Raw genomic sequence first — 27,094 nt, 5'->3', positions numbered from 1 at the left:
AAAAAAAGGAAATCCAAAGGCAAGTGGAGGAATTAATATAGAGAGGATTAATAAGACCCAATAGTTCTCCTTATGGAACACTTGTCTTGTTGTTCAAAAAAGAAAAATGGAACCTATCAAATTTGCATCGACTACCGTGCACTAAACAAAATCACGTTGAAAAACAAATATTCAATCTCTAGGATTGATGATCTTTTAGACAAATTGAAAGGGGACAAGGTCTTTAGTAAGATCAATCTTAAATCCAATTATAATCAAGCTCTGTAGTAGAGGAGGACTACCTTTCTAATACAAACAGGGCATTGTGAATTCCTAGTTATGTCTTTTGGGCTAACTAATGCTCCAGCTACTTTCAATAGAATGATGAATTGGATTTTTCTTAAACACTAAGATTGTGTAATGGTATTTTTTAATGATATTTTTGGTGTTTAGTAAAGACATTGAGGAACGTAAGGAACATCTGGAGTTAGTATTTTCACTCTTGAATGAAAACCGGTTGTATATAAATCTTGAAAAGAGTAGTTTCTTTCAAGACCAGATAGAGTATTTGGGTCACATAGTATCAATCAATGGGATTCGAGTAGACCCAAAGAAGATCGAATGTATAGTCACATGGCCAACCTTGAGATATATTCTTGTGATTATGTAGCTTCTATAGGAACTTTGTCAAAATTTTCACATTCATTGCACATCCATTGACAAAAATTCATAGAAAAGCTAAGCATTTCCTTTGGACTGAACATCAAGAAAAATATTTTGCATCTTGGAAAGATGCTCTCATAAAAGCTCATGTGTTTCAACTACTAGATTTCTCTAGACCATTCTTTGTAATTGTGATAGATGGTAGTGCATATAGAATTGGAGCCTTCCTTATGCAAGATGGACATCCTGAGCCAAATATTAAAACCAGTGGAATGTAATTATAGTACATATGACAAAGAATTAACAGTTGTTGTGAATGCATTAAGGATGTGGAAACATTATTTCATGGGAACTAAATTTCTCATCAAAACGGATCAACAAAGTATCAAGCACTTGTTGACCCAGCCACTACTGTCCGATAGGCACATTAAATGGGCATCATTTATACAAAGTTTTCATCCCATGATTTAATATCAATCTAGCAAAGGGAATGTAGTTGCTGATGCTCTCAGAAGGAAGCCAAGTATTAATCACATTACAGCTATAGAAATTCAGCCTTTCAAAGATATGAAGTATATAAGACTTTTATGGGGATCCAAACTTTTCATATATATGGAACAAGTTAGAAAATAATAATTGGAATGCAGTGCCAAAATATTCTTGCAATAATGGATACCCCTTTTATCAAAAGAGATTATGCATCACTCGGCCCTTTAGACAAATTGTAATGGAAGAAATGCACCAATCACCATATATAGGACATAGGGGAGCGACTACCACTTTACAAGTGATAGCAAGAGATTTTCATTGGCCTACTATAAGAAAAGATGTGGCAAAGTTTGTTGGCGAATGCATCACTTGTTAGAAGATCAAGAGTTATAAAGGAAAGACTATTGGATTGCTAATACCTTTGCCTATTCCTACACAATCCTGGGAATAAATATCCATGGACTTCATAACAGGTTTTCCTACTACAACAAATAAAAATGATATGATATGGACTATAGTGTACTACTTTAGTAAGCAAGCCTATTTTATCCCGTGCAAGAAGACTTTAACTGCCCAGCAAGCTGCACATTTATTTATCAAGCATGTCTTTGTTCATCATGGCTTGCCAAAAATCATAGTGTCTGATTCAAAATTTTGTAGTAATTTCTAGACTTCATTATTTCATAATCTAGGCACTAAGCCAGATTTCTCCTCAACTTTTCATCCAGAATTCAATGGACAAACTGAAGTCACAAACAATACTATTCTAGATATGTTAAAAGGTGGAAAGTCAACCAAAGACTTGGGACAAGTATATTCATCTCTTACAGTTTGCCTACAATAATACACCTCATTCAGCAACAGAAAGAGCACCCTTTGAGATAATCTATGGAAAAAATCTACCTATACCTATCACTAGCTTGACCCATAGAGTTGAAGCAACTGATGCATTTCCTCATACTTGACAAAATATTATCAAAGAGGTCGTTAGATGGCGAATTTCAAGAAACATTAAAGAAGCCATTTCTATTGCTCAAGAGAAGTACACTAGACAAGCTAATAGAAAAGGAAACGTATGATTTTCAAAGAAGGCGATTATGTTCTTTTGCAAATTGAGAAAATAAGATTAAAGAGTGTTGAGAAATGGCTTGTCAAGGATTGGAATTAATTCGAGGGTACCGATGAGTGTCGCACAGTGCATTGCATGTGGCCATGGGCCAATTTTTTATTTGATTGATATTGTAAATCTTGAGCAATATATGCGATAGAAGGCATAAAACATTCTTGAATAAAGTAACTCCAAAGTTGCTTTGAAGAAAGAATGGGACGTGATCCATTTTTGATAAAGTGAGCCCAAAGAGGCTTTGCAAAAGTAATCCCTTATTTTTGGAAAAGGACGGATATTTTGGCTCCTTGAACTTCAATGAAATATTACTCTAGATGACAAAGCATGAGCCACTCATCTGGGGGGGGAGATTGTGCCCAATTGGTTGTCGCATCCACTAGGATCCCCTGCTGCGTCCGGTGCACTCCTATGAAATACTTTTCCATAGTCACACTTGACTAACATAAAATAATATCCACAGCAAGAAATATATGAAATACAATTTTCGTAACATCCCTCTTGCTTAGATTGCAACTAATCTTAGTTGCATGTTTGATTATAGGAATGGATGAGGTCTGGAAAAGCTTGAAAGAACCGCTCAGGCATCCATTGAGCATTATCTCTAAGATGGTTTTTTAATTTGAGCGAATATTTGACATGAACATTTTCTTTCTGGTTTGTGATTTGTTGATGATACAACAATGCATTTTGGTTAAGTATTTTCTCTTCATCAACAATCAATGGAGCCTCTTCATAAATAGGATATGTAGGCAGAGGTTCTTTGAATAGCTTCAATAGGCTAATGTGAGGCATTATGGATTTTCACTAGTTCCATCACCTATACTCAATCTACCAATTACATTAGTTGTTAACAGTCAGTTGAATGAATCATCGAATCAATCAATCCCAATGTAATTGCGCTCTAAGTACAATAATCAAACATAATACCGATAACACTAGCAAAATTAGTATTTACAAGAAATCACCCACAATAATGGCCATCTAGCATGGCAAATTACATGCTAGCTAGCCATTCCCAACTGAACCACATGAAGCATCCACTAGGACCCTTGCCGCGTCCGGTGCGCTCCTATGGAATACTTTGCTATACTCACACTTGACTAAACTAAAATAATATCCACATCAAGAAATATCTGAAAAACAATTTCCGTAACAAGTTTGAAGATCCACCTATCCCCAATCGGACTTGCTTGATAGAGATCTTTGTAGAAAATGACATGAAGGCCACCAAACGCTTTTGTGTGGATGTGTTTGTTTGAGCAAAGATGTGTATTGATCAAGTTTAACATGCTTTGTCTGATAAGTGATGCCTCATCGAAAACAACTACTTTAGTTTTTATATTGTGCACTGAGGTTGTCAAGTTTCTCTCCTCGCTAGATTTGTTGATGTGTGTCTAATTAGTGGGATGCGTAGTGTCTAATTAGTAGGAGGTGTAGTATTTGTTTCCCCGCCTATGTTGAATGCAACTTTGCCCATGTAAGCCAATAGAGTTGTTGGTAGGTTAGCGTTGTTGTCCACCATCTGCACTTAATGCCTTATTAGACCTTGCATTATAATTCATACGAAATGTTGACTGTCTCATGGCAAAGTCAAGAGTCATTTTTTAATTTGTTTAGTATTTCAGCCTTCCACATCCTCTTTTTACTATTTTATCATCAACGAGTTTCATCATTATCTTTTAAAGTTTATTTATTAGTACAAGAGAGAGATGTATTTCATTTATTGTTGAAGGCGAGTAACTACATAGTATTGAGTTTCGCAAAAAAATGTGTTTCAGCCTCTAGAAATATCTAGAAGCGTTTTTGGACGAAACCTTTCCTGAAACTCCAACAAGGCACCTCTACACAAAATGGCAGAATCCTACATAATTGTTTTTTTTCTTTTAGAAAACCCCTTGGAAAAGGAGTGCCGAAGTGGTCGATCTAACATCCTAACCCTTGATAAATGATAGCCTAAAATGAGTGACCGTCCTCTAAACTTGGTGGCCAAAAGTAGCCATACCTCCTAAAATGCTTATTTTGATATATGTAACTTCACTAAACAAGGTGAATGATAATAAATTGTTCATAAGGCCTGCCCAAAATCTAAAATACCAAAAAAGAAGAAGAATTGGATTTGTAGCGCATAAAAGAGGATGGAGAGATTATGAATTGAAAGCGAGCAAGAGCGCGGGAGAGAAAGAAAGAAAGAAAGTCTATTAACGTCCACTAGAGACCACAAGGTCTATGGGACAGCAAGAAACCCTCCAGTACATCTGCTTTAGGGAGGGCACATGGCAGCTCCCAAGGAGTGCAAAAAGCAACCCACATTATTTTAGAGTACCTACATAATAGTTTGAAAGAGTAAACAGCAATACATCAGTTTAAGTCTGAGAGTCTTTTGATTTTGATTTAAACTTTCTGATTAGGATTACGCCTTCACAGTAAACTGCTCCTTTTCCATCCTTTCTGGCAACCTTGACTTCAGCTAATTCAATTGCCTATTATTGAGTTGAGCCTGTGTAACTCCTCTGCTATCCATACTTTGGTACCCTTCAGCTTGTAAGATTGTCGAAGAAGCTTGATCCGCATATCTTTTGACTTCAGCGTAAGGATTGCATGACCTTCATAGTGCATAATAGAAGTTGGCCTGGAGTCGTCATCATCCTGCTCATCATCATCCACCCATTCAATGTTGGGCAAGCTTGCTTTGATCTTTGTCAATATTTCACTATATGTGTCCTCTTTGTACCAATCTTCTAGAAGTCCCCCTATTCTAATCTTCAACGCATTATCACTTCTAGCGTCGTGTTCTTTGATCTCTGCTTGAATATCAAACTTACTTGCTTTGGTGTACACTTCCACAATCACTTCCTTCTTAGAAGTTTATACTTTAATGTGAATAAGATCTTTGACTGTAGAGACTAGCTGCAGGGTAGGGGGGGAATCCTTACAAGATTTTACAACCTCATGAATTACTGCCTGCTTACCAGGCCCTTCTAGAATGTTAAGCCGAGCCTTAATTCTGCCAGTTCCAATCGTAGCTCTCACTGACTGCTACTGCAGATAAAAAATCTGATCCTGTTGCCCAAGGATGGGTCATTTTGAGGCTCCTTGGTGGTAATTTCGTGCATAAGGAGAGGGTGTCATGGCTGCAATTGTGGAGTACCGAGTCCTGATGGAGATTGAAGGAGTTGAGGGGGACTTGGAGGAGAGGGTAGGCCAGTCCATAATTGTCTGTCTGTTGAACACCCTAGCTGAACCTTACCCCCGAGTTGGGTTAGGGATTTAGCCCAACTCGAGGTCAGGGTTAATGTGTTTGCAGTTGACGGGCTGCTAATGGGTGACGAGGCTGTACGAACAGAGTACGGACGGAGGGATATGGACGGGGCTGTACGAATGGGAGAGGTACGGACGAGAGAGAGAGAGAGAAAGAGAGAGAGAGAGAGAGAGAGAGAGAGAGAGAGAGAGAGAGAGAGAGAGAGAGACTGAGCGGGGGCTGAGGCGGAGAGGCTGAGCGAGGGCTGAGGCGGAGAGGCTGAGCGGAGGTGCTAGCGGAGGGGCTAGCGGGAGAGGAGGGAGAGAGAGAGAGAGAGAGTGGCTAAAAATATGAAGGATTTGTAGACAAGAAAATATCAAGTATGATTTTCTGAAAATCAAAAATGGCAATTTTCACTTCTTGGGAATCGCCTTCACTTAGACCTACCTCACAGCAGGCCAAAAACATGATATATATCTAAATCATGTCTTGCATTTGATTTGATATGCTACTTGACCTGTTTTGCATTTGTCAATCAAAAGATATAGGTTGTCAAAGTTTTCTGTTTTTGGTGATTTACATAGAATTTTCTTTTAAAAAATGAATGCCATGGTTACCCAGATTTTCATCCCACGCCCAAATGAGCACCATAGGAGTCTCAATCACCAGTGTTATGTTAAACAAGTTCCTAACATAACACTGGACTCCTCATGTATAAAATATAAGTCAAGACCTCAAAAAGAGAAATGTACATGTGTGCCTTGTAGTCGCAAAACCATCTCACACGTTGTATATATTCACAGCTGTACTATACAAATGAGCTCTCTTTCCCAAAGTTGATGTTACATCCACACTTTTAAACTACACTCGCGAGATTACAAAGGATAGGCATTCTTGATACATAAAAAATCCTGCCTCTAGGCTCGCTACTCTTTGTGCAACATTGTACAGAATTTCTGCTCGCCTTTCACAATGGGAAACAAATGTGGATTCTTGTATACTTCACAAGGGAGGGTTTATATCATTTTCAGCATGGTGGCAAGCCGAACCAAAACTACACTCATATGGCGATGCCCTTTGAATTAATGTCTGCAAAACAGAGACATGATTAGAAGCTTTCTACATGATCTAGCTTCATAACCTTGAAAGGACTTGGTAGAAAAGCTACATATTCTCTTTTCATTTTATAGCTTCTTGAATAGAAACACTACTTTTCTTTCCAGTTTATAACTTTAAATATTCAAGTACAATACCATGCACAGCAGCACAGCTCATCAATCCTCGCCCCCCCCCCCCCCCCCCCCTCCCCCTTTCTCTTTCAAGCCTGCACACGTCGTCCTTTAAAAAACATCATTCTAACAAGCGAAAAACTCCATCCCCAGCACATAGGACTCCAATAGTAAGCCCTAAGCAGACACAAAACCGAACAGAAAGGCTGAGTAGGCCCTTTACTAATTGCATATGCAAACAATGCCTGAGGTGAAACATAATCTACAGAGAAACAGAAGGTTCACGTTTCCTTTAAATAATAAGAAACAAAGCTAGCTCAGTCCTCCATTTTACTCAGCAATCACAACCATGACCTAGACCACGCAAAGCTAGCTAGCCATCTACAAAACATTACAACATAAGCCTTGATATGGTACTTACAATACAAATGACTTGGGGCATATAGCACATCTATCCACCTGCCATGGATGATGGCCATACAATCATGCTCGCTTGCCCATGCCTGTGAGATACTGCTGAGCAAAGCCAACTGCAAAAACCAAGTATCATCATCAAAGATAGATCCCAAGTCCATGCCTCACCGAACCCCTCCTCTTTCTCATAGACTGTTACTTTGTGGAATGGCAAGTAAGCTCCCTTCTCACTCCATGTTGTCCAGTCTTTAAAACACTATAGATCCTGCTTTGTCAGATGTCATAGGCCCATCATTCCCTGAAGGATCTCCTTTCAGGATTCCTGTAGGCTGTGCTGTCTCTGTATGGGCCATTCAAACTCCCGACTGCCCACACAGGCACGGCTCCCAGGCTTTGAGTGTCCATTAATCCATCCATCAAGACTCCTGTAGGCTACGAGTCCATGCATTATTTCAGTCTACCTGCATCTGAAAATTTTGCTGGTTTTTGGCTCGCTCCCAGGCTCTCTTAGTGTAAGGCTTCACCTTCTATCTTCTAGTGGTCCTCATACCCACTAGTAAACTCTTATTTCAGATTCAGCTTGGCTCTATAAAATGTGTTGAGTCTAGGTGTAGTAAAAAGGAGAGGTTTTATACGAATTGCCATATATCCATCCTTTGTTGGGAATAGATCTAGCAATCAGCTGTTTGGAATAGCTTCAGCAATCACCACGGACACTGGTCAGCTAGGCTGAGCAGGCAACAAGGTTATGCATATATTTTTATGCTCTTTATCCGCAACCCTTATGCTGAAAGTTTGACTTTAGTTTTTGCAATGCAATTACGTCACAAATAGTGATTTGAGTCCTATCAACTTCAGTAAAAAGAGAGGAGCAGCACATTGCCCCAAAAGCAGGATGTTAATAGCCTGTTTCCATAAGGCTAAAGGTTAAGTCCATTTCAATTTCAACAACGCTTGTATTATGGGGGGCAAAGAAGGAGAATCTAAAGAGGTCTACAAAATGTTACAGATAAAACGTGCAATCTCAGGCATGGTTTGCTTGCCCTTATTCTAAAGGGCTGACCTGACAACCCATGCAATATGGCCAATCTGCTTGGGTCTGGTCCATGTTATGAACACCATGCATAATACATAGATAAACTGAGCCTTACCAATCTGCTGAAAGTTTGTGAGTCGGCTTGAGCCCTGTTTAGAACTACTGTGCATTATGCATCTCAATAAGATGAGGTTGATCAAGCATAGGTGAAAAAGGCCGGCATGCATACCTATGCCACTAGCAGGTGCTCCTTGTTACAATCGATGACATCCACAGATATTGTAGTATTCCGAGTTGGGAATTGATGGTGCTGCAAAATGGTGGTGAATTTAATTAGTATTGCCATGGCTATGTGATGAATTGTAATTGTTGACATTATGATTATCAGTATGGCCTTATGTTGACACTTAGATCTCGATTCGGGGTTTTTGGTGGAGCCTTCAGATCTTAATGGGACCGAGTGGTACGGATGGGACCAACAAACAATGTATTTTGACCCATATTTATTAATAAGCATATAGACTCACATGTCTAGGTCCTAGGGGGTGTGGGAAAGAGAAAAGGGTGCATTAGGATGCATGAAATGATAGGTCCAAGAGTCTAAGGCTCAGAGTAGGTTCAAATGGGAAGACGGTCCTAGAGTGATCCCAAGAGGCATTAATGAAGGGGTAACCCTCTTCACGTGTCAATATGCAATTCTCTTCCACATTCCATTCATGCGTAACTTCTTTCCCACCTTGCATCTAGGTCGAATAGAAACAAATTCTTTCTCGGGGCGCTCTTCCCCATTAAATGGCCAATGTTGTGTCAATTTCTGTGTCATTGCACACATGAGCATAAGTCAGTTCATAATAGTTGTCAGCGATGGAGGATGATTTGAGTGCTGTACGTCGTGATGATTCTCAGGCTGCAGAATTATCGGCTGCTGCAGACAAATTGCAAGCGTCGTACGTCCTGACGATTCGCAAGGGCGCAATGTCAGGAAATCCCAAGGAAGCGATATCTCGTCTCTGTTTTTTTGGCCTTCATGCAGCACTCGTCTGGCAATAATTGTAGTTCTTAAGGAAGGGTCACTTCTCTTTCTGTTCCTCTACTTCTAGATTTCCAGCTGGCTAAGGGAAAACCCTTAACCTCCCACCCATCCCTTGTGTATAGACTAAAGGCTGCCCTTCAATTTCTCACAAACAATTCTCCGTTACACCGTTAAAAGCACCACTAGGCAGCCACCAGATAACAGAACAAAAAAAGAATCCCATTCGGGCAGCAGAGATGAAGAATTGGGGAAGATGTGCTTTATGTAATGACATCAAACCAAGGAATGGGGAAGTAGAAGATTGCAATGGGAGGGCTGTTTCAAATCAGCCACACTTTCGTCATGAAGGATAAGAATGTGGGCTACCGCAACAATTTTGGGACTGCTGCAACATCCTTTACACCTGCATGCAAAGGGGAGTACCTCAACCTGAAAATTTTTGCTGTCTAATTCAAGGAACCCCCTTGCTGAATTTTCCACAAATATTTACAACTACATTCGAGGGAAGGGAAAGATAGGAATAATAATGAAGGTCAACCTTTCAAGTTGAGGGAATTCCATGGTGGAGAGGAAGCTTTTGCAAACCAGACAGATGAAGGAACCATGTTCCAATTCTTTGCTCATCCACCAGATTATAGTGGACCTCCCTTACCTCTTCAGCCACCACCTAGAGTCCCATCTCCGAGGGTGATCAGTTTGAGAGGCTAGCGGGTCATTTGAATTCTCTTATTGAACAATCTATCAAGAAAAATATGTCCACCAAACGCCAACTATTTGTGGACCCTTCATATGAGGACACACCAATCTCTAAAAAGCCTAAGCTTGGTTGAGCCAAAAAAGAGAAGTTGAATTTCCCAAAAACAATGGATCAAGAGATCCAGATAAAATTATGAATTGGGTTTGAGCTGCATTTTTCTCTAATATCTAAAACCGACCAAGAGAAGCAAGGCAAGATTAAATCTAGACAAAGATGCTTTATTGTGGTGGTCAGTTTTTCTAACCCAAGAGCAACCCATCAAGGAGTGGAAGCGCTTGAGTTACTCAATCGACCTTTTTGCTTTTGAGCTATAAGAGAATCTCATCTTTGGATGGGAAAGATTGAGGCAATATGAGAAAGAGAGTATGACCGAGTTCATAGCTTGCTTGAAAACTTTAATTGGACTTTAGGGAGAAGAGTGAGGAAGAAAAACTTATTAAAAAAGTTTATGACAGGTCTTAAGCCAAGCATCCGTTATAAGTTGGAATCGTTTACGCCAACTAAACTGAGTGAGGCTATCGAGTTCACTGATATTGTTGATGAAGCCTCTACATCCAAAACCCCTTCCAAGTCTTTCCACAAGGAAAGCAATTCAGAAAACAATTTAAGTCATTATGTAGATCTAAAGGATGGAAAGCAAAACATGCCTTTCTTCCAGCATCTAATGACCGTTTTGCAGATAGTTTTAATTTCATCATGTCTACTAGCCGACTGGAGGATCATATATTTAGATGAATCCAAGAACATGCCCAAACTCATCCTCTAAAAACACAACGCCTATGCAGTTTCAATCTCATGATAGTCACTCATAAGGTTGAAAACCATAAACTCCATCACGCATAGCAGGGACTAGCTACTATGGCATGCCATTGATGTCGTCAGTGCCCAACAGTGGGTGTGGACCATAGTATAATCATATGCTCTTATCCACACACCCACATATACTTGAGCATCCATTTATACAAAGTTCTTTGTACTGAGTTTATGTCGGCACTCCGGAGGTGAAGGGCAGACTCAGCCATGACAAAGGCTAGCACTGAAGGAGAAGGCTAATAAAAAAGTAGTCTACATTCTATTCATTCAAGCTATAACTACTTGTGAAGACCATACAATTTCATTTCAGTCTCTCCCAAGCGAGCATCCAAGCAAAAAATGCTTAGGCCATCTAGCTGATAGGGCAATGCACCATTAAGATAGAAAGAATTTATCGCAATATCAGCTGCCTGCAACCGGAGGATCATTCTGTTGAACCCGAACCAGAATCTAAACCCCTATGTAGAGCTCCTTACCAAATGAATGATATAGAATTGAAGGAAGTGGAGCATTAGAATGCTGAACTATTGGAAAATGAATTGATTCGGCCCAATAGTTCTTCATTTGGTGCACCTATCCTAGTAGTTCAAAAGAAAGATGACTCTTTCATTGAGTTGAGACCTTTTCTAGGCATGACACATATGTAGCTACTAGTGTTGGAATATGGAAGGTCACCTCCCCACCTGTAAGCCCCCATATGAGGAGAGCATTGGGGGGGTGAACCTAGGGTTTGAGGGAATGCCACATGGGCAGCATCCTGGCTGCCATGTGGGCACCATTCAGACAACAAGGGAAAGAATTGAGGGGCTGCCACATGGACAGCAAGCAGGCTGTCATGTGGGCAGCATGCAAGAGGGGTACCTAGTACCTTGGCGGACTGCAACAAGATCGTCATCAAGGGTAGGGCTGGCAGGAGCAGACATTACTGATATGTACAAAGCTGATGGAGAAGATCCAGATGGACATGGCCAGGCAGACGGCGGGAGGAGCAGAGGTTGGAGGTGCCAGCAAAGGGGCAGATATTGGGCCTGCCTTGGACCCCGATTGGGGAGCACAAGATAGGAGCAAGGGGTGCTGGCCCCTTGCCAGGGCTGGTTGGGCTGAGCCTAACCAAGTCCATTGGGCCAGCCAACCAAGTCGGCCAGCAGCCAGCAGTAAAGTCGGCCCCTAGGGTCGGCCACTATACCCTAGTGGGTCGGTCCATTTCAGGGCCCCTTGGGCCTATAAAAAAGGAGGCATTTGGCATCATCTGGAGCAGCCCTCAGACAGCAGACAGGAGCAGCAAGAAGGGAAGCCTTGGGCCTATACACAAGAGGTGAAGATGACCCTGAAGGAGCTGCAGACTGAGCTTGAGTGGCAGCCCATCCAGGCTGAGGTTCCGGACAGCAAGGTGGAGAGATCCTGTGGACGGAGAGTCAACATGCGCTCAGTGGAGCACGCAGGCTCAGAGATCTAGAGGTGCCATGCATATAGTAGGAGAACCTTGTATCTTGTCCAGTTTGTGAACAAACGGGAATATAAAGTGTTGCTTCTATATTTGCCTCTGAGCACAATCTATTTGCTAGTCTGCACACACATGTATGGTTGTGAAGTACACACACTTGATGAAGCTTGATTCCATAGTGAAACACTTCCACGTGTAATTTATGGGCTATCTATCAGTCTTCCGCTGCAGGATACCCTCTGGTGGGATTTCAACTTTCGAACATATAGAAGGTTTATTTAAAATTTGCCCAAATTGCTTCTCCTCTGGCTACCCTTTCTAATAAGAAATATATTTATTCCTGGGATGCAATACATCAGCTAGCTTCGAAAACATAAAGGAAGCACTAAACTCTGCTCCAATCGTAGTTCTTCTTGATCTAGGTAAAAGCTTTTTTGTAGTCTACACCCAATGTGAGTAGTGAGTCTGTTGGAGCGGTTTTCAAGCGAGAGGGATCATCCTCTAGCCTTTGAAAGGCCATAAGCTTCAAGGTGCTTAACTGAAGTACAACACCTATGAAAAGAAGTTATCGGTTGTTGTGCATGCACTCAAGCTTTGGAATCACTAATCATCGAAGATGAAGGACTTGAGGATATTCATTGAATGATGGGTACATATTGTTAGGAAAATATATGTGTTACCTAAATCCTACCAAGAACTTACTATAAGTGACTTAATTCTAGTTTCCATGTAGGCCATTGAGGTATTAGAGGAACCATAGACAAAGTGGACAGTATTTCCAATGGCCTCGCAAGAGAAAAGATATTACTACCTTTGTTCAGCAAATTACAATGCACAATATGTCAAAAGATAAAAAGTGATTTAGGTAAGATACTAGGATTACTTAAACCTTTTCCTATTTCATCTAAAAGAAATTTTATTAAAGTCTTCGCAAGATCAATGGGTCTATGAGACTGTGAAAAACCTCGTACAAATAAAATGTGGGGTAGAGCTACTAAATGAGCATCCACGCCAATGTAGAATGCAAAATGCAAAAATGCAAAATGATAGTACTAAGTACAACATAGTCATGCTAGTGGTCGACTACAAATCAACATCATCATCATCATCATCGCCATCAGGAAATCGGGGTGAATGAGGCAGCAATGGAGGCATGAAATCGGCAATAGAGTGAATGGTGTGGCTCTGTAACGTCTCCTAGTCATAGCTCTACGGGCCAACAGTAACCCCTGTCGGTCGGGCTCCAACTCTGAACAAAGAGGGGATGTCTCCAAGTGTGATCTGTGGGTCAACCCTCTGTTTGAGCTGTCGGGTCACTGGCTCTGGATCACGATCATGTCAAAGCCTCGTCTCGCGGTTGTCCATGTGATATGGCAGAAAGAACTCTGTGATAGAGCTCTGAGAAGGATCTGCTAAGGAATAAGTTTCCTCTTGTCTTCGTGATCAAAGTATCCTCTCGCGGTGTTTGACTTTCGCATGGATGAAGCCCGCCAAACATCTCTGGTCTGGGTAGGAGAGGAACCGCCGGGACAAAACCCCAAAACTATCTCTGAAGAGGCAGTAGAAACGCCCTCGGATCTCATAGTAAACAGGGCACCTGAAGATCAAGTGCTCCTCCGTCTCAACCTCCTGCATGTCACATAATGTGCATATGCGCCTCTCCCTGGGTATGCCCTCTGCTCTGCCGCTCTCAATACGAAGTCTATGTGAAGAGAGCCGAAACCGCCCAATAGAGATCCTCAATGAGTGGTGGGTTGATGAAACCCTCCTCTGTGATGCGCCAACAGTGATCTCTGTAGAAGCTGAACTTCACTGGGAGCTCGCTTGGTCCCAACCAGGTCCGGAATGTATGTAGATGCGAGAGATCCTCACGGATTACCTAGTTGACCTCGTGTAACAAGAGGAGAGAAAACGGAGCATCCATACTGTACTGGAAGGGAGGGAGTCTATCCATGTGGAGCCCTAGTCGCTCAAACCATCTCTCAGTGCGTGCATACCAACATCTCTGGTCCCCCCTGCTGAAAGTCCCATAGAGGAAGACAAAGCTAGCCAAGGGAGTCTGCTGCACCCAGAAGTGTAATCCCCGTACTCCCTCAGAGGTTTTGTAACAAGGTTCCGAATGAGTGGAGGCTATGATCGAGAATCTTCATTCTGGTAGACCAATTAAGTAAGCAAGCCCAATTTATTTCTGGTAGAAAGGATATTGCAACCCCTCAAACTGCTAGCCTCTTCATTCAAGACATCTTTTGACTTCATGGTTTACCTAGAACCATTACCTTCGATAATGATAATGACTCAAAAGTTTGTAAGCCATTTTGGACCACTTTGTCCCAAAACCTTGGAGCTAAGTTACGATTTTTCAATTCTTATGCAGTCTAGTGATGGGGGGGCAGCACACTCGGCACTGCAACCATTCTGGTCAACATTTAGCATGATATAATCTACACCCTGCGAGCCATCTAGGAGCAAGGTATGGAGGGGTCTAGGAAGAAAACCGAAAGGCGGGAGTATTTTTGCAAGGAGTGGCCTGCAGGCCCCTTTCACACTCACAGATCGACGAATCCACTGGTTGTACGTCCCCCCATCCTGGCTGTCGGCACTCATGTCTAGGATACCCTCAGCAGTGAGCTGGGAGCCTTAGAAGCAGGCCGCATATCAGCCAGCTGTCAATTTCTGATTGGTCAAGTGTCTTATGAATTGTTTTTTTAGGAGGGAAAGGGGTGGCTTTTGGGAGGGGGGGAAGATTTTGCTAGGAACGACCTTTCAGAAAGAGATTGTTAAAGAGAAACCAAATGTCACAGCCTTCAAGAGTGATAAGTGGGAAAAAATCTTGCTAGTCAATAAAACTTGTAAAAAGTTTCACCAACATTTACACATTTTACTTAGAAATTCAAAAGAAAAGATATAAAATCCCACATGAGCAATCATTAACGTTCCATGACATTACAAAAGAAAGATGCATCCTAGGAGAGGAAAAAATCAATATTGTAGATACTGACCAACAGATCCCTTTCTTACTTTTAATGATATATTTATTTCTTTGGATATTGTTGCCTTCCAACATGACAAGAGGCTCTTGGAATCCTAAATCTTTCTAGTTGAGCAAAGTTGAAGATCTTTAGCATTGGCTTTTACTAGAGAACAATTCACTAAATAAGAAAGACCAAATTTAATGTAGGCTCCCTTGGAAACTGAGTTGATGGATTGCAGTATTTAAATGCATTTCCTAGGGAAGACCCCTCAAAAATCCCAAACTATTTTTTACTACAACAATTCAAAGTTGTATGTCCTCATGTTTTCCTATATCTCAGCCTGATTACAGAGGTCCACACACTTCAATGTTTGGTGAGGATTTGGTCATAATTTTAAGTAGCCTAAAATCTGCTAACCCAAGGTGGCCTCCTCCAATGGTGCCAAAGTTCGCACCGTGGTTGCAATGGAGAAGGAGGTCTTCTTCCTCTCCCGGTAAATCTTTCCAAAGGTTTCCATACGTTATCTTTAATGTCAGGAAAACCATGGCTGAAGACTTTTTGGGGGCAGAGTGTTCGGCATTAATACCCCTTTGCACTCAAGGGAGGGAGCAGATTTTTCCTAAAATAAATCAGACCCAATCACTCAACGAAATAAAATTGATGGGGGCAACTAACAAGGTTAATCAGACACACAAAAGTTAATCAAGGCCTGAAGTGGTCCTCATAGGCAAATCATGTTTATCCAGGAGAGACAAACAAAACGAGCATCTCAATAACAGGAAAGCAGTATGCAGTTAATCTATTATGAGACCTCGATCTTCATATGCACACTCTGCTTATATACTTTCCAGCTAGTCATATTATTTTGGAATCAGCATTTGCCAGCTGGCAGGCGAGCTATATGTCTAGCTAAATCAACTCAAGCAATGGTAAGAAGTGGTTTCAGACATGACTTGTTGGCTTACACCAAAGTTGCCAGGGAACAAGATAATCAAGAGACAGCATCCTTGAAACATTCCCTAGATGTTCCCTGTCCGTCTTGTATGTTTTGCATTCCCTAGCACTGCCTAAGCTTCCCTTGAACAGAAGATGTTCCTATCCTCCAAGCTAAGGGAACAACTTTCCCTCGCAGCTATGGACTACACAACATACCGAAACTCTACTAGAAATCCTAGTGACTCTTCCTACAGTCTAGAAGAAAGTAACTTCTAGAGTATCCTAATGTAGCAAGAGGAGGGGAGCAAGAAAATAAGCACATCTTATAAAGCTGATTGGAAGAGCATCATCAACTATTTGCTACTGCACAGCCCTGCATTCACTAAAAGTGATTAATTGAAGTTGGTGGTAAACGCCTTTAAAAAAACTCCCATTAATCTGTAGCTTGCAATGCAAACAATCATAGCTCCACACTCCATGGCTTGAAGAACAAGCAATGATTGAATAAAGTAGCACTCCAAGTTTGAATAGCAACAAGCCAAAACCACAATGGCATGCAAACTGTGTAATTTCAGGAACCTTATTTAGTGTGAGGCTCAGTCTTAATTACCTGTATGCATGGGGGATTATGCATAGTCAATCAAATGCTACAGCCAGCTGCAAAAGCTACCAGGTACACCATAGAATAGAACCTTGGGCAAGATGATAAGTCTCACAAACTTTAACTGTCATAATTCCATTTGTGTGTACTCCTTGTAAATACAGATCTGACACACTTTTAACTGTCATAATTCCATTTGTGTGTACTCCATGTAAATACAGAACTTGCAGAATGCTGTTGATTTCATCCCTGTAACTACCGAGCTTGAGGGACACTGTTGCCATTCGCATTTGCATCGATGCTGCTATTAGTTACAAAGGGCACAAGCCTTTTGTAGTCCTTCTTTTTCCCTAGTCCATAAGTTTCCAAGACCCTTCCCAGAGCCAATTTTGTGTTTTGAAGAGCAGTCTCCCTAGAAGGCAATGTATCAATACTGCCTGGATTGATTACAACACCTTGGATGGGGATTGCACCACCTGAACCTGCTGAATACTGCAGAGGACCACTTCGAGCCTTGAAGGAACTTTGTGAAACCAGCACAGCTGTTGGCTTCTCGGATCGATCCTCATCCATACGCCTGGCAGGTACTGAAGCCATCGCACCAGTAAAATCTTGGGTGCCTACAGCCACAGCATTATCAACCTGGAAGTTGGAGATAGTGCTACAACTCTGCAGAAGAGCTTCCAGAACTTTTAATGCTTCACGACAAAGACTGCTTTCTACAAGTTGTGAAACAACTGCATAGACCTGAGGGCTTTGTGCAGGATCCATGGGGGTGTACTGAAGAAGGGCCTTCAGCAATAATAAGATCACACGTTGATATTCAACAGGTCCCTTCTCAAGGAGACGAAGTAGATGACCAAAAGCCAGAGCTGAGTGATGAGGGAGCCACTCTGCACATAATAGAGGAGCCACTTTATCAAGGAATCCATCAATACTTGTGGCTTGAACATCAGAGTACAAACGGAATACTGAAGCCAGATCATCTAAACCCTTTGCTTCACACCACTGGCATATGTTGCCTGCCACAGAACAAGCTTTCTGATACTGCTGCTGAAGAGGAGACTCAAAAGCCAACACAGAGGAGTTTTGCTCCTTCTGCAACTGTATGCAAAGCCATGGCAGCATACCAATAATGTGCATCAGCAGCCGAGTCTCAGAATTCCCAAAGATACAGTCACAAGAATCCAAAGTAATGCGAGAAAGAACCTCTATAGCTGATGCATGGCTAACGGTTGACATAAGTCCCTTCAGAACAAGTGGCTGCACTCCCTCAAACATTGGGGCTTTCTCTCTGTCTGTACTACTTTCATCTTCCTTCCTGCCTATATCAAATCCCCTAGAATCAAGCCGGCCTAAATTCCTTTCCTGCTGATTACTTTCATATTCATCCTTTGGCATATTTGACAACAAAACATTCTCTGCTGTGCGGTCACGAAATGACAGACGATCAATTACTCGAGCAAAAAGCTCCAGGACTTGGGTATAAACATGAACAAAATCAGTATGCAGCATTGCCACACAACCCCAGAATAATTGAGGATAAAGAATCACTTTCTCCGGTTCCATGATCTCCACTATGACCTGCAAAGACAACAAAATTTCCATGATAAAGCCAAGCACAGGCGCTGAAGGATTACTTAGGCAACGATGCAAGCACCGGAGTAGAGATACACATGTGTCACTGGTAACGCTGGGACGCAGGGCCCTAAAAATTTGATGTGATCTACATGCCAGATGACGAGAAGTGCATTCCATGGCCCACTTAAGAGCTTCCTCACCCCACCTCTCTCGAAGGTCTCCCTGAAAGAAAATGGCATCAACAACACTCTGAACAAGAGCAGAAAGCAAGGCTGCACTTGGAAGATCAACACGTGTCAAAGTCATGTCCTCATGCTCCCACATTATACTGCCCTTCCGTGACTGTACATATTTCATTAAGCTCTCAACCTGCTGCTTATATTCACCATCACCATATTCTCCAACACTATAAGATTCTAAAGGTCTTCCAGCAAGTGAGTAGAGCAGATTCACAAGAAGCTGCTGGCAGTGCTCAAGTACTATATCCTCTGAGCTGTCCATTGAAACAAAAGTTACATGAAAAAGCAAAGGAAGATAACCACGAAAGTCCTCATCGTTTTCATAGGCTATCTCTGCAAGAAGAATCAATGCAATATCTGCCTCAGAAAGCCAGTGGTGATGACCCTGCAATGCTGATTGCCGCTCTCCTGTCCCAGCAGGTGTGCTAGATCGGATTTCCTCAGTGGAGTTGAGTGTCTCAAAGAAGTAATCACCACTGTCTCTTGACAAATGCCGGCTTTTAAGGCTTCCTGTAGAACTTCGTACTCCCATCAGAGGGCCTGATACACTCAATGGTCCTGATCCAGTAAATAATTGTCCTGATCTTCCAGTATGCATTTCTACCATGGTATTTAAAGGACCTGACATACTCCCTCCTGTTGCAGTCCGCCAGCTTAAGTTGCCACTTGTATTTCGTAACTGACCTTCCAAAGAGCTCCTCACAAGCAAAGGGGACATAGGTGGAGGAGGGTCCAAGAGCTGGACCTGCAGTGGCCCCTGCGAGAACTCAAGGACAGGATTTAAGCTATCAACCTCAAAAGCAGTGTCCATTGCTTGTTTAACTTGTTCTGGTTGGTCATCAATCATACGCTGTGCTAGCTCACAAACTAAATGATCAATCGTCCGTTGGGGAGAGACTCTTGCTAGGTAGAGACTGATTCTCTTAGCTACAGAGAAGTATGTAGCAAAAGCACCACTTATTTCCCCTGAAGCATTTGAATCACAATCTTCTATACCCTTTGTAATCAAGAAGTCTAATACAGGACCGACATTTTTCACCTTCTTTGCAACTGTACTCCATAGCTGTTCAATTTCGTCAGGGAATTGATCACCATGATGCGAAGTTACATAATACATGCTTTTTAAGAGCCGTTCACACCAGCCAGAGTGCTTAAGGTCCCAAAGCTGGAGATTCTCTATCCAGGGGGCCATGCAAGTAAGCACTTGATGCTGTGCAATGATATCAACAGCATCTAATTGCCTTTGCATGATCTCCTCACAGAGATACTCACTAAGCTCTGGATGCTCTTTGGCAAGCTTGGCAGACAGCTGATACTGAAATTGCTGATAGGAATCTGGCAGACTTCCCACTACAGCTGCACGATATCTGCCAGCACCCTCTCCTTCCTCTGCCCATTCACGTACAGATAAAGTCTCCAGCATTTGCAAAGCATCATCCCTGATTTGTCTGGCTGGATCAACAACTTTGTAGAGGATAAGACTCAACAGCCTTTGTATTTCACACTTCGGTATTTCCTGCCGCATATAGACCTCTGCTAGCACACTGAAGTACCCATCAGCAATGGATGCATCTGAATCATAGCACTGCAACGTAAGCATAAAAAATAAGTCCGAAAATTTCAACACTACTGGCACCATGTATATGTGGACAATGACAACACAAATTCAAGTACAGGATGAAAAAGAAGAGAAAGACGTATGATTTCTAGCTCTGAACTTACGACAACATGCATAAATGTTTTGCACCATCTCCTTTGGAAAAAAATTTGTTTTGCACCATCTTCTCGTGAAATTTTAACAGTGCTCTTTAAGGAGAGCACGTGCCGAATCACAACAGGCATTTAAAATCCAGGGTACTGGAGGGCACTTCAAAAAACCAGAACTTGAAAGAGAAATCTCCACACATTCACAGGCCATTTTAAACAGTTTTGGATGAAGAATTACTGATTACCTGATCTATGCAGGCAGGAAAAAGGTCAAGATTGCTCTGCAAAAGATTCATAAGAGCAGTTTTGGCCAATTGAATCCTGAATTGACTTCCCCTCTGCCTCTCCCTGCCTCCAGCATTACGGAAGACTTCCAAAACTCCTGGCATACTAAATTTAGAATGTGAAGGTGTACGTGGATCTGCAGGAGAAAATCCAATGGGCATCCTTGGAACGGGATCTGAAAAGAGACCATTAATCCATGGAATAATATTTCCGCTCCTTTTTCTCGCGCTCTCATCAAAACAGGGTCCATACAGTAAAGCAGCCATTGCATTCATTGCCATCCACTGAATAGCTTCTACTTGCTCATTTATCTCTTTCTCCAGATTTATCTTCTCCATTGAGTCCTTAGTACGCACATTTTGTGCTGACTTGTATCGTTCGACTTCTCGGCGATAATCATTCACAGAATCTTGACCCCAGGTATTTACTGAATCATCACACCAAGAAGACAGAAGATCAAACAGCCTTTTTCTTGTCCGTAAATCAAGCCTGTCTGAGTTTGCCTTGACCAACTCAGGAGATAATGCCCTTAATACCGATGCGAGCGAATGTCGTAGGGGTTGCAAGTCCTGGAAGTACTCTTGAGGAGTTGAAGATATGTGCTTTACGCTGTCCTCAATAAACTTGGCAAAATGGATCCGCAACACAGGCTTTCTAGCAAGCATTCCTGGCCAAATATTATCAGCAACCAAGCGATATACATGGGCAACATGCACTCGAATATCATCACGCCGCAGTTTCTGGCTCTGTAAGACAGAATAAAGAAGACAAGGTCTGCCTTTGTTGACAAGACACAACTGTTTCAATCTAAAAAGAGTGAACGTTATATAAAAGACTTTTTGCAGGCCTAACCAAATAGACCTTTCATAGAAATTCTTGTATAACTACCCGGACGTTTCCATAGAAAAAAGGGCAGAGCAGAGATCCTGAGCGCATCTTACATCAGAGTGAGTTGGTCTGCCTCCACAGAGGGAGACAAGAAGGCCTCGTTGTCATCATTTTTCAAAATCTAGCTATGCTTGCTATTTTCTGATTAGGTAAAGGAGAGGCTGGCCAAAACCACATAAAGGCAGAGAAAGACAGAAAGACAGGTTAATTAACATCTGCGGGAGGCAAAAACTTGAGTTACATATGAAAAACACGCTTGGAAGGGGGACTAGAGGAGTCTAGTACACCGCTAAAATCACAATTAACTGAAACCAAACCTAGAAATACAAATACTCACTAAGAGTGTATAGAGTTCTGTCATGTATCGATAATCCATGAGTACTGAGCTCCTTGTGGGTCCATCTGGAGTCCTGTGGGAGTCCTGGTGTCTATAGAAATGTCCAAGGTCTCACTCCTTGCTCTGCTCTATGGGACACACCCATGGGCATCGCAAGATAGTCTGACATTGTGACGAGGTAACAAAGGTGCCTTGAATGGGGCAACCTCCAATCAATATAAGCTCCTCTCCTATGAAGACTCTAAGAACTTCTGCTAAGAGAGACCATGTTCAGCTTCAGGCCTCATGAGTCTAGATCATAGTTTGGGGACCTCACATACAGAAAGGATAACACACCATCAGTCCAGGCAATTAATGATTTGACTCGTATTCAGAAACCCCTGATCAAACAAACAGTGGTAATAGCCTCACTCTTCAATCTCCGTCTCATGCAGCATGTCGCAAGGAGTGCAGAGCCTCAGGTCTTTGTGGTGTCGTATGGCAGCAATCTCATACCCTGCTTCGAAATAAAATCTATGAGATGAAGTTTGGAGTTGTACCCATACTATGTGTCCGAGGTGGATCTATAGGTATCCCAGTGCCTGAATGAGCTCATCCTCACTCAAATGGAGGAAATGCCCTCCATAAAAGCCCATTTTTGGTGGCATGTGGTTGTGGTGAGGATAGCCACATCTATTGAATCTATACCAAAACAGAAATAGATATACATTTTTTAAAGAGTTCTAGAAAGAAAAATATGGTCTATGGGACCAATACAAAGATACGCGATTTGCAACAAATTGCATGTAAATGCTCCCATTTACACGTTAGGTGATTGTACACGTGTAGCATTGCCTTCAAATCAACCACATGGTGAATTTATTTTCATGAAGATATATGATGTGTGCACATACAATGTGATATCCTAAGAAGTGGCTCAATCTTCTACAGTTCTTATAAACTAAATATGGTTTTGCAAAATTGCTTTCAAATCAACCACATAGTAAATTTGATGCCCCTCAAGACGACACAAGCTATTGAGAAAGGATGCGGGCACACACCAAAGGATAGACCATACAATGATCCAATCATCTTACGGACCCAATCACTAAGATTTGGATGTCTATCTGTACAGGTGGTTGGCTTTCCTCTTAATTGGTGCTCGCAATAATACCAATATTTTGTCTCGCTCCAATGCCTCCCACCAATGATACAATCCAACAACAAAGCATATTCAAGACCTACAACGTCCATTCTTTCTTATTGAAGATGTAACAACAATTCTATGCCGCATTTCAGAGAAACACTCCAATATCTACAACCTGCAACGTTCAAAACTTAGCTTTAGTAAGTTTTCTGGAATTTAGAGTCTGGAGTCAACCCATGCGCAAGATGAAGTACCCTTCCAAGTTTCATTTTCCAACTGTACCATAGTTCCGCAACACTGCATTAATGTCTATTGTTATTCGTCCAGGAAAATGTAGAATTAGTGTGGTAGTCTTTACTTATTGCGTCAACCATAACTGTGGAAGCCGATGGCTTGGTTATGGAATGGCAAGAAACCAAAGGGCTCAACAATGCTTGCATGAGTGGGATTAAAGGGCTAGGTTCTAGGGGAATTCCAAGGCCTAGGCATTAATAAAAGGGTGCAAATGGAAGGCTCGTTAGAGGGCCCTAATTGGAGGGTTCATTTAAGGACACATGGCACCATAAGGAGAATGCAAAATGGTATGCAAAGAGAACCCATGGCTGGGTGGTACCTGAGAGGAGAGCCTTCATATGAAAACAGATGATACCACGGTGGTATCAGAGCCTAATCACAATTGATTGGTCGTTTACACGTGTATTAAGGAACGTTGGTGGGATTATGAACCTCTTTGGTTCGATTGCACATGCGGGAGATGCAATTAGAAGGTAACTAATAGATTCTACGAATAGTTCTCACTTTCGGAAATCGTATGCTGTTCATGAAGGTATTTGGTTCTATTCTTTACAAATCAATCAAATGTTCTTTGGAAGCAAAGGTGCCCTCCGTGTCTTGGTTTACATTGTTGGATGCGAGTTGCGGAAAAATATGACTCATAGTAGGTAGAGAAGTGAAAATCATTGTTATTCAACGTATCAAAACTGCACTTGAGGGTCCTATTTTTAAAATATTATTTGGGATATACAAGGCTAGAAATAAAGGTAAGCTTGTCGCCCTATTACAAATGATCACGGTTTGCCCACCTAGATCAACTACATATTTCAACGTTGGGTACAGGAAATCTTGTAGAGCAAGACAATAGAAGGAACAAGAAAACATCCGTCTATTCATGAATCCAATGGAAACATTCAGCTGTCAACCACTGATGCGACTTGCAAAATACTACAAAGAAGAAGCCATGACATACAAAGTTGAGACTTTGTGATACACAAAAAAAGCCACGCATAGCAAACTCGTAATTTTCCCTTTTCCAAAGAAAAGTTCCATGAAAGAGTTAGGAAAATAATCCCATATCTCAAAAAGTCAGATTGAGGATCTCACTTCCGAAATCAGGATCAAAAGCATTAACCTCCGAAAAGCAAGATTGAGACCTAAGCGCAAGTAATGAATCAAAGGAAAGAGTGACTCCACTTCAAATTCCAATAGCTCGAACAAATAATAGGGAAGTAGACACTGCATTGTCCATTCTAAATATAGCTTTTAATTTTATTGTTTTTAATTTAAAAAAATCATCCCGTGATGAGTCCATGGCGACAAAGTTCAAATTTTAAAAGTGAGAAAAGAGCAAGGAAAGGAAAAGCAATTGTCGGGAAGATACACACAAGGAACCTATACCAAGGCAATTATATGGAATTCTTATTTTGAATTCACAAACCTAGAAAACTAAAGCAGTTAGCGTTTATTAATAATTCAGTAAAAACTCTAACTGAAACAATATCCAAGTTATCAGATTCTCATCTTTAACTCCTATTGAAATATCGTCAAGTTCTCAACTTCGAATTGAACCATCTACTTCTCAACTTGGAGAAACCTCAAATATCTTCAAAGACCTAAAGCCACCAATTTATAATGGGAAACGTAGATGCCATAAATAAATTCTTACAAAAATGGCAAGAATTTTACAGACTAAGGAATACACCTCTTGAAAGTCAAATTGTAGAAGCCAATCTTTCTCTGGGCGATATAGCATATAAATGGTAGATGAGCCTTAGAGAGACTAATAAGATCTAGTCTTAGTTTATCCCAAAGCATTAGTCTAAGTTTGAACAAGCATTCATAAAAGAGCTCTTACCTTTAATTTTGAAAAAAGAGAATTATGAAAAGCTAAGCAAGAAAATATATGCTTTAACTATCTAGGCAAAGATCTTTCTCCTTGCAATTGTAAATCCCCACCTCAACAAAAAAAGTACATGCAGTGTAGGTATTACCACTTCACGATATTGAGAAGTACACAGAAGTAGAGGTTTATCATAAGGATAACACCCATATGTATTTCTTATCATTGGCAATGTAGCAGACACTTTTGCTCCTCATGATGTAATGAGGATATATAGAAAGATCACGAGGCCAAAAGTAACAATAATGGTCAATAATTATGCCACCCATTATTTCTTAAACTACTCAGTAGTTAAGAAATTAACGTTGTTTGAGAGTCCAAGTGCCCACATATATGTAGTCTCTGTTACAAAGGGTAGTGATAAGAAAGCTTGACATACCATAATACATGGTACAAAGGTGGACTTTCGAGGCTATAAGGATGCTTTGGATTTTAAATTATGCATCTCGACATTACAGAAACTATTTTAGGTCGAGAATGGCTTTATAGGCTTTGGCATAGCTTGTATCGGAGTTATTTAAATAATCCCATTACATATTTAAAAAACATGGTAGAGTCTTCCAAATTCAGGAGGAACATTATGTGCCTGATTCTCCACTTATTTGTTTGATGCGATTGGAGCAACTTCTACACTAAAAGAATGCGAGGTATATATTTGTGATTTTATTTTCCGTGATAACTTTATTTCTTATCTACTTGAAAAAAGTAAACTTTTACTTGATGCTATTGAAAAACGTAAAGCTTCTTCCAATGATTTAATGGTTGTATTGAAATATATTTTTCCATCTGACTTGCTTGATGGTTTACCCTCTGAGAGAGAAGTAAATTATAAAATAGATATATTTCTTGGATCTAGCCCTATTTGTAAACCCTCTTATAGACGAAGACAGCCAACTGAATAACTTAGTAAATGTCCCTCCTCCTCGCTCTCCAGCTTCCTCGACCTTCTCCTTCAGACGTTAATCCAAAGAAAGGCCTGCCAAGCTGCTCCTGCTCGCTCATGCTGCCAATCCCCATCGCCATCGCCTAGCCTTCACGTTGCCTTTGCAATCGCCATCGCCTCCCTTCCCCCTGCTCGTCACCTCCATCTCACCATCACCATAGCCCTCCTTCTCTTCCGCTTTCCCCCACCTGTGGGCTCTTCTCCACATCTGCTCCTCTCCGCACGTCCCTCCCACTCAGGCATTCCCCCCGATCAGCCCAATGCCCTCCTTGCCTTGGCACGCTACACCAGTCAGCCTGCATTGGGGCCCTGTGGTGGCTACACAGACCAAGCCGCTCAGCCCGTGTACCCTTGGAGCCCAAAGCAGCCCGTGGGATATTTGCTAGCCAACCAACACTAGGACGAGGCGAGAAGGAGCTATCGTTGCTTCGCCCTGGACTTCCCCTGCCGAGTGAGCTCTGGTGTGTTTTGGGCTAGGGAACTACCTTGCAATTCCAAATTCCTACTTCATGCCTCTCGAGCTGACAATACTAGTTCTGCAGCCCTGCACTCCCCCCTTCTAGGGCATGGAGTTTGCCTCCACATGAGAGGAGAAGTGGAGCCAGAGATGTTCGATGATATGATTGAGAAGCAATTGTCTCGCATGATGGACGAGTGGATGGGGCCGTATGGGCTGAACCTGTGGTACACGCATGGCTCGTCAACCTTCTTCCAGCTGAGATTCACCCCAAAGAGACCGGGCTCGGGTTTAGCATTAAGTGTGATCCGGTTGCCACTTGATGTGAGGATTCACCCGCTCACACAGCAGTACTGGACACTACAGCAATGTACAGAGGCATTTGGGGCTGACTTTTCTTTCATGATGCAATGGGCGAGGAAGGTGGGAGTCGAGAGCCGGTGGCTACTCTAGTCAGAAGACACACAGACACGGATTACTCTCCCTCCAAGCCCCCATCAAAATCGCAGAGGTCTCCTTTTCTAGAATAAACTCCGCCTCATGAGTTGGACGGTGGTGAGCACGGACTTCACGATCGTGCTCGTAGTCGGCCTCAATACTTGATTCTTCGACAAGCGCTGCAAAG

At 41.8% G+C, this 27,094-nt stretch overlaps 1 protein-coding gene across 2 annotated transcripts in view; it reads right to left on the bottom strand.

Annotated features, from left to right (window-relative positions):
* Positions 1-6,256: 6,256 nt before the first annotated feature.
* The window catches only part of LOC147891732 (ARM repeat superfamily protein), a 99,873-nt gene continuing 79,035 nt past the window's right edge, over positions 6,257-27,094 (bottom strand). For both annotated transcript variants that reach the window (XM_087388699.1, XM_087388700.1), the window contains 3 exons: positions 20,503-21,288; positions 16,740-20,135; positions 6,257-6,584 (listed from right to left, as the gene is read on the bottom strand). In XM_087388699.1, coding sequence (XP_087244825.1) covers positions 16,986-20,135; positions 20,503-21,288 — 3,936 coding nt within the window. In that variant the 3' untranslated portion in view covers positions 6,257-6,584; positions 16,740-16,985. The remainder of the gene's footprint in view (positions 6,585-16,739; positions 20,136-20,502; positions 21,289-27,094) is intronic.

Source organism: Dipteris shenzhenensis, chromosome 17 (assembly GCF_047967505.1).
Source record: "Dipteris shenzhenensis isolate YYH24624 ecotype China chromosome 17, Dip_SZ_1.0, whole genome shotgun sequence".
NCBI classification, from domain to species: Eukaryota; Viridiplantae; Streptophyta; class Polypodiopsida; order Gleicheniales; family Dipteridaceae; genus Dipteris; species Dipteris shenzhenensis.
The sequence above is the reverse complement of the archived record's forward strand: the minus strand, read 5'-3'. Positions and strand labels throughout refer to the sequence as shown.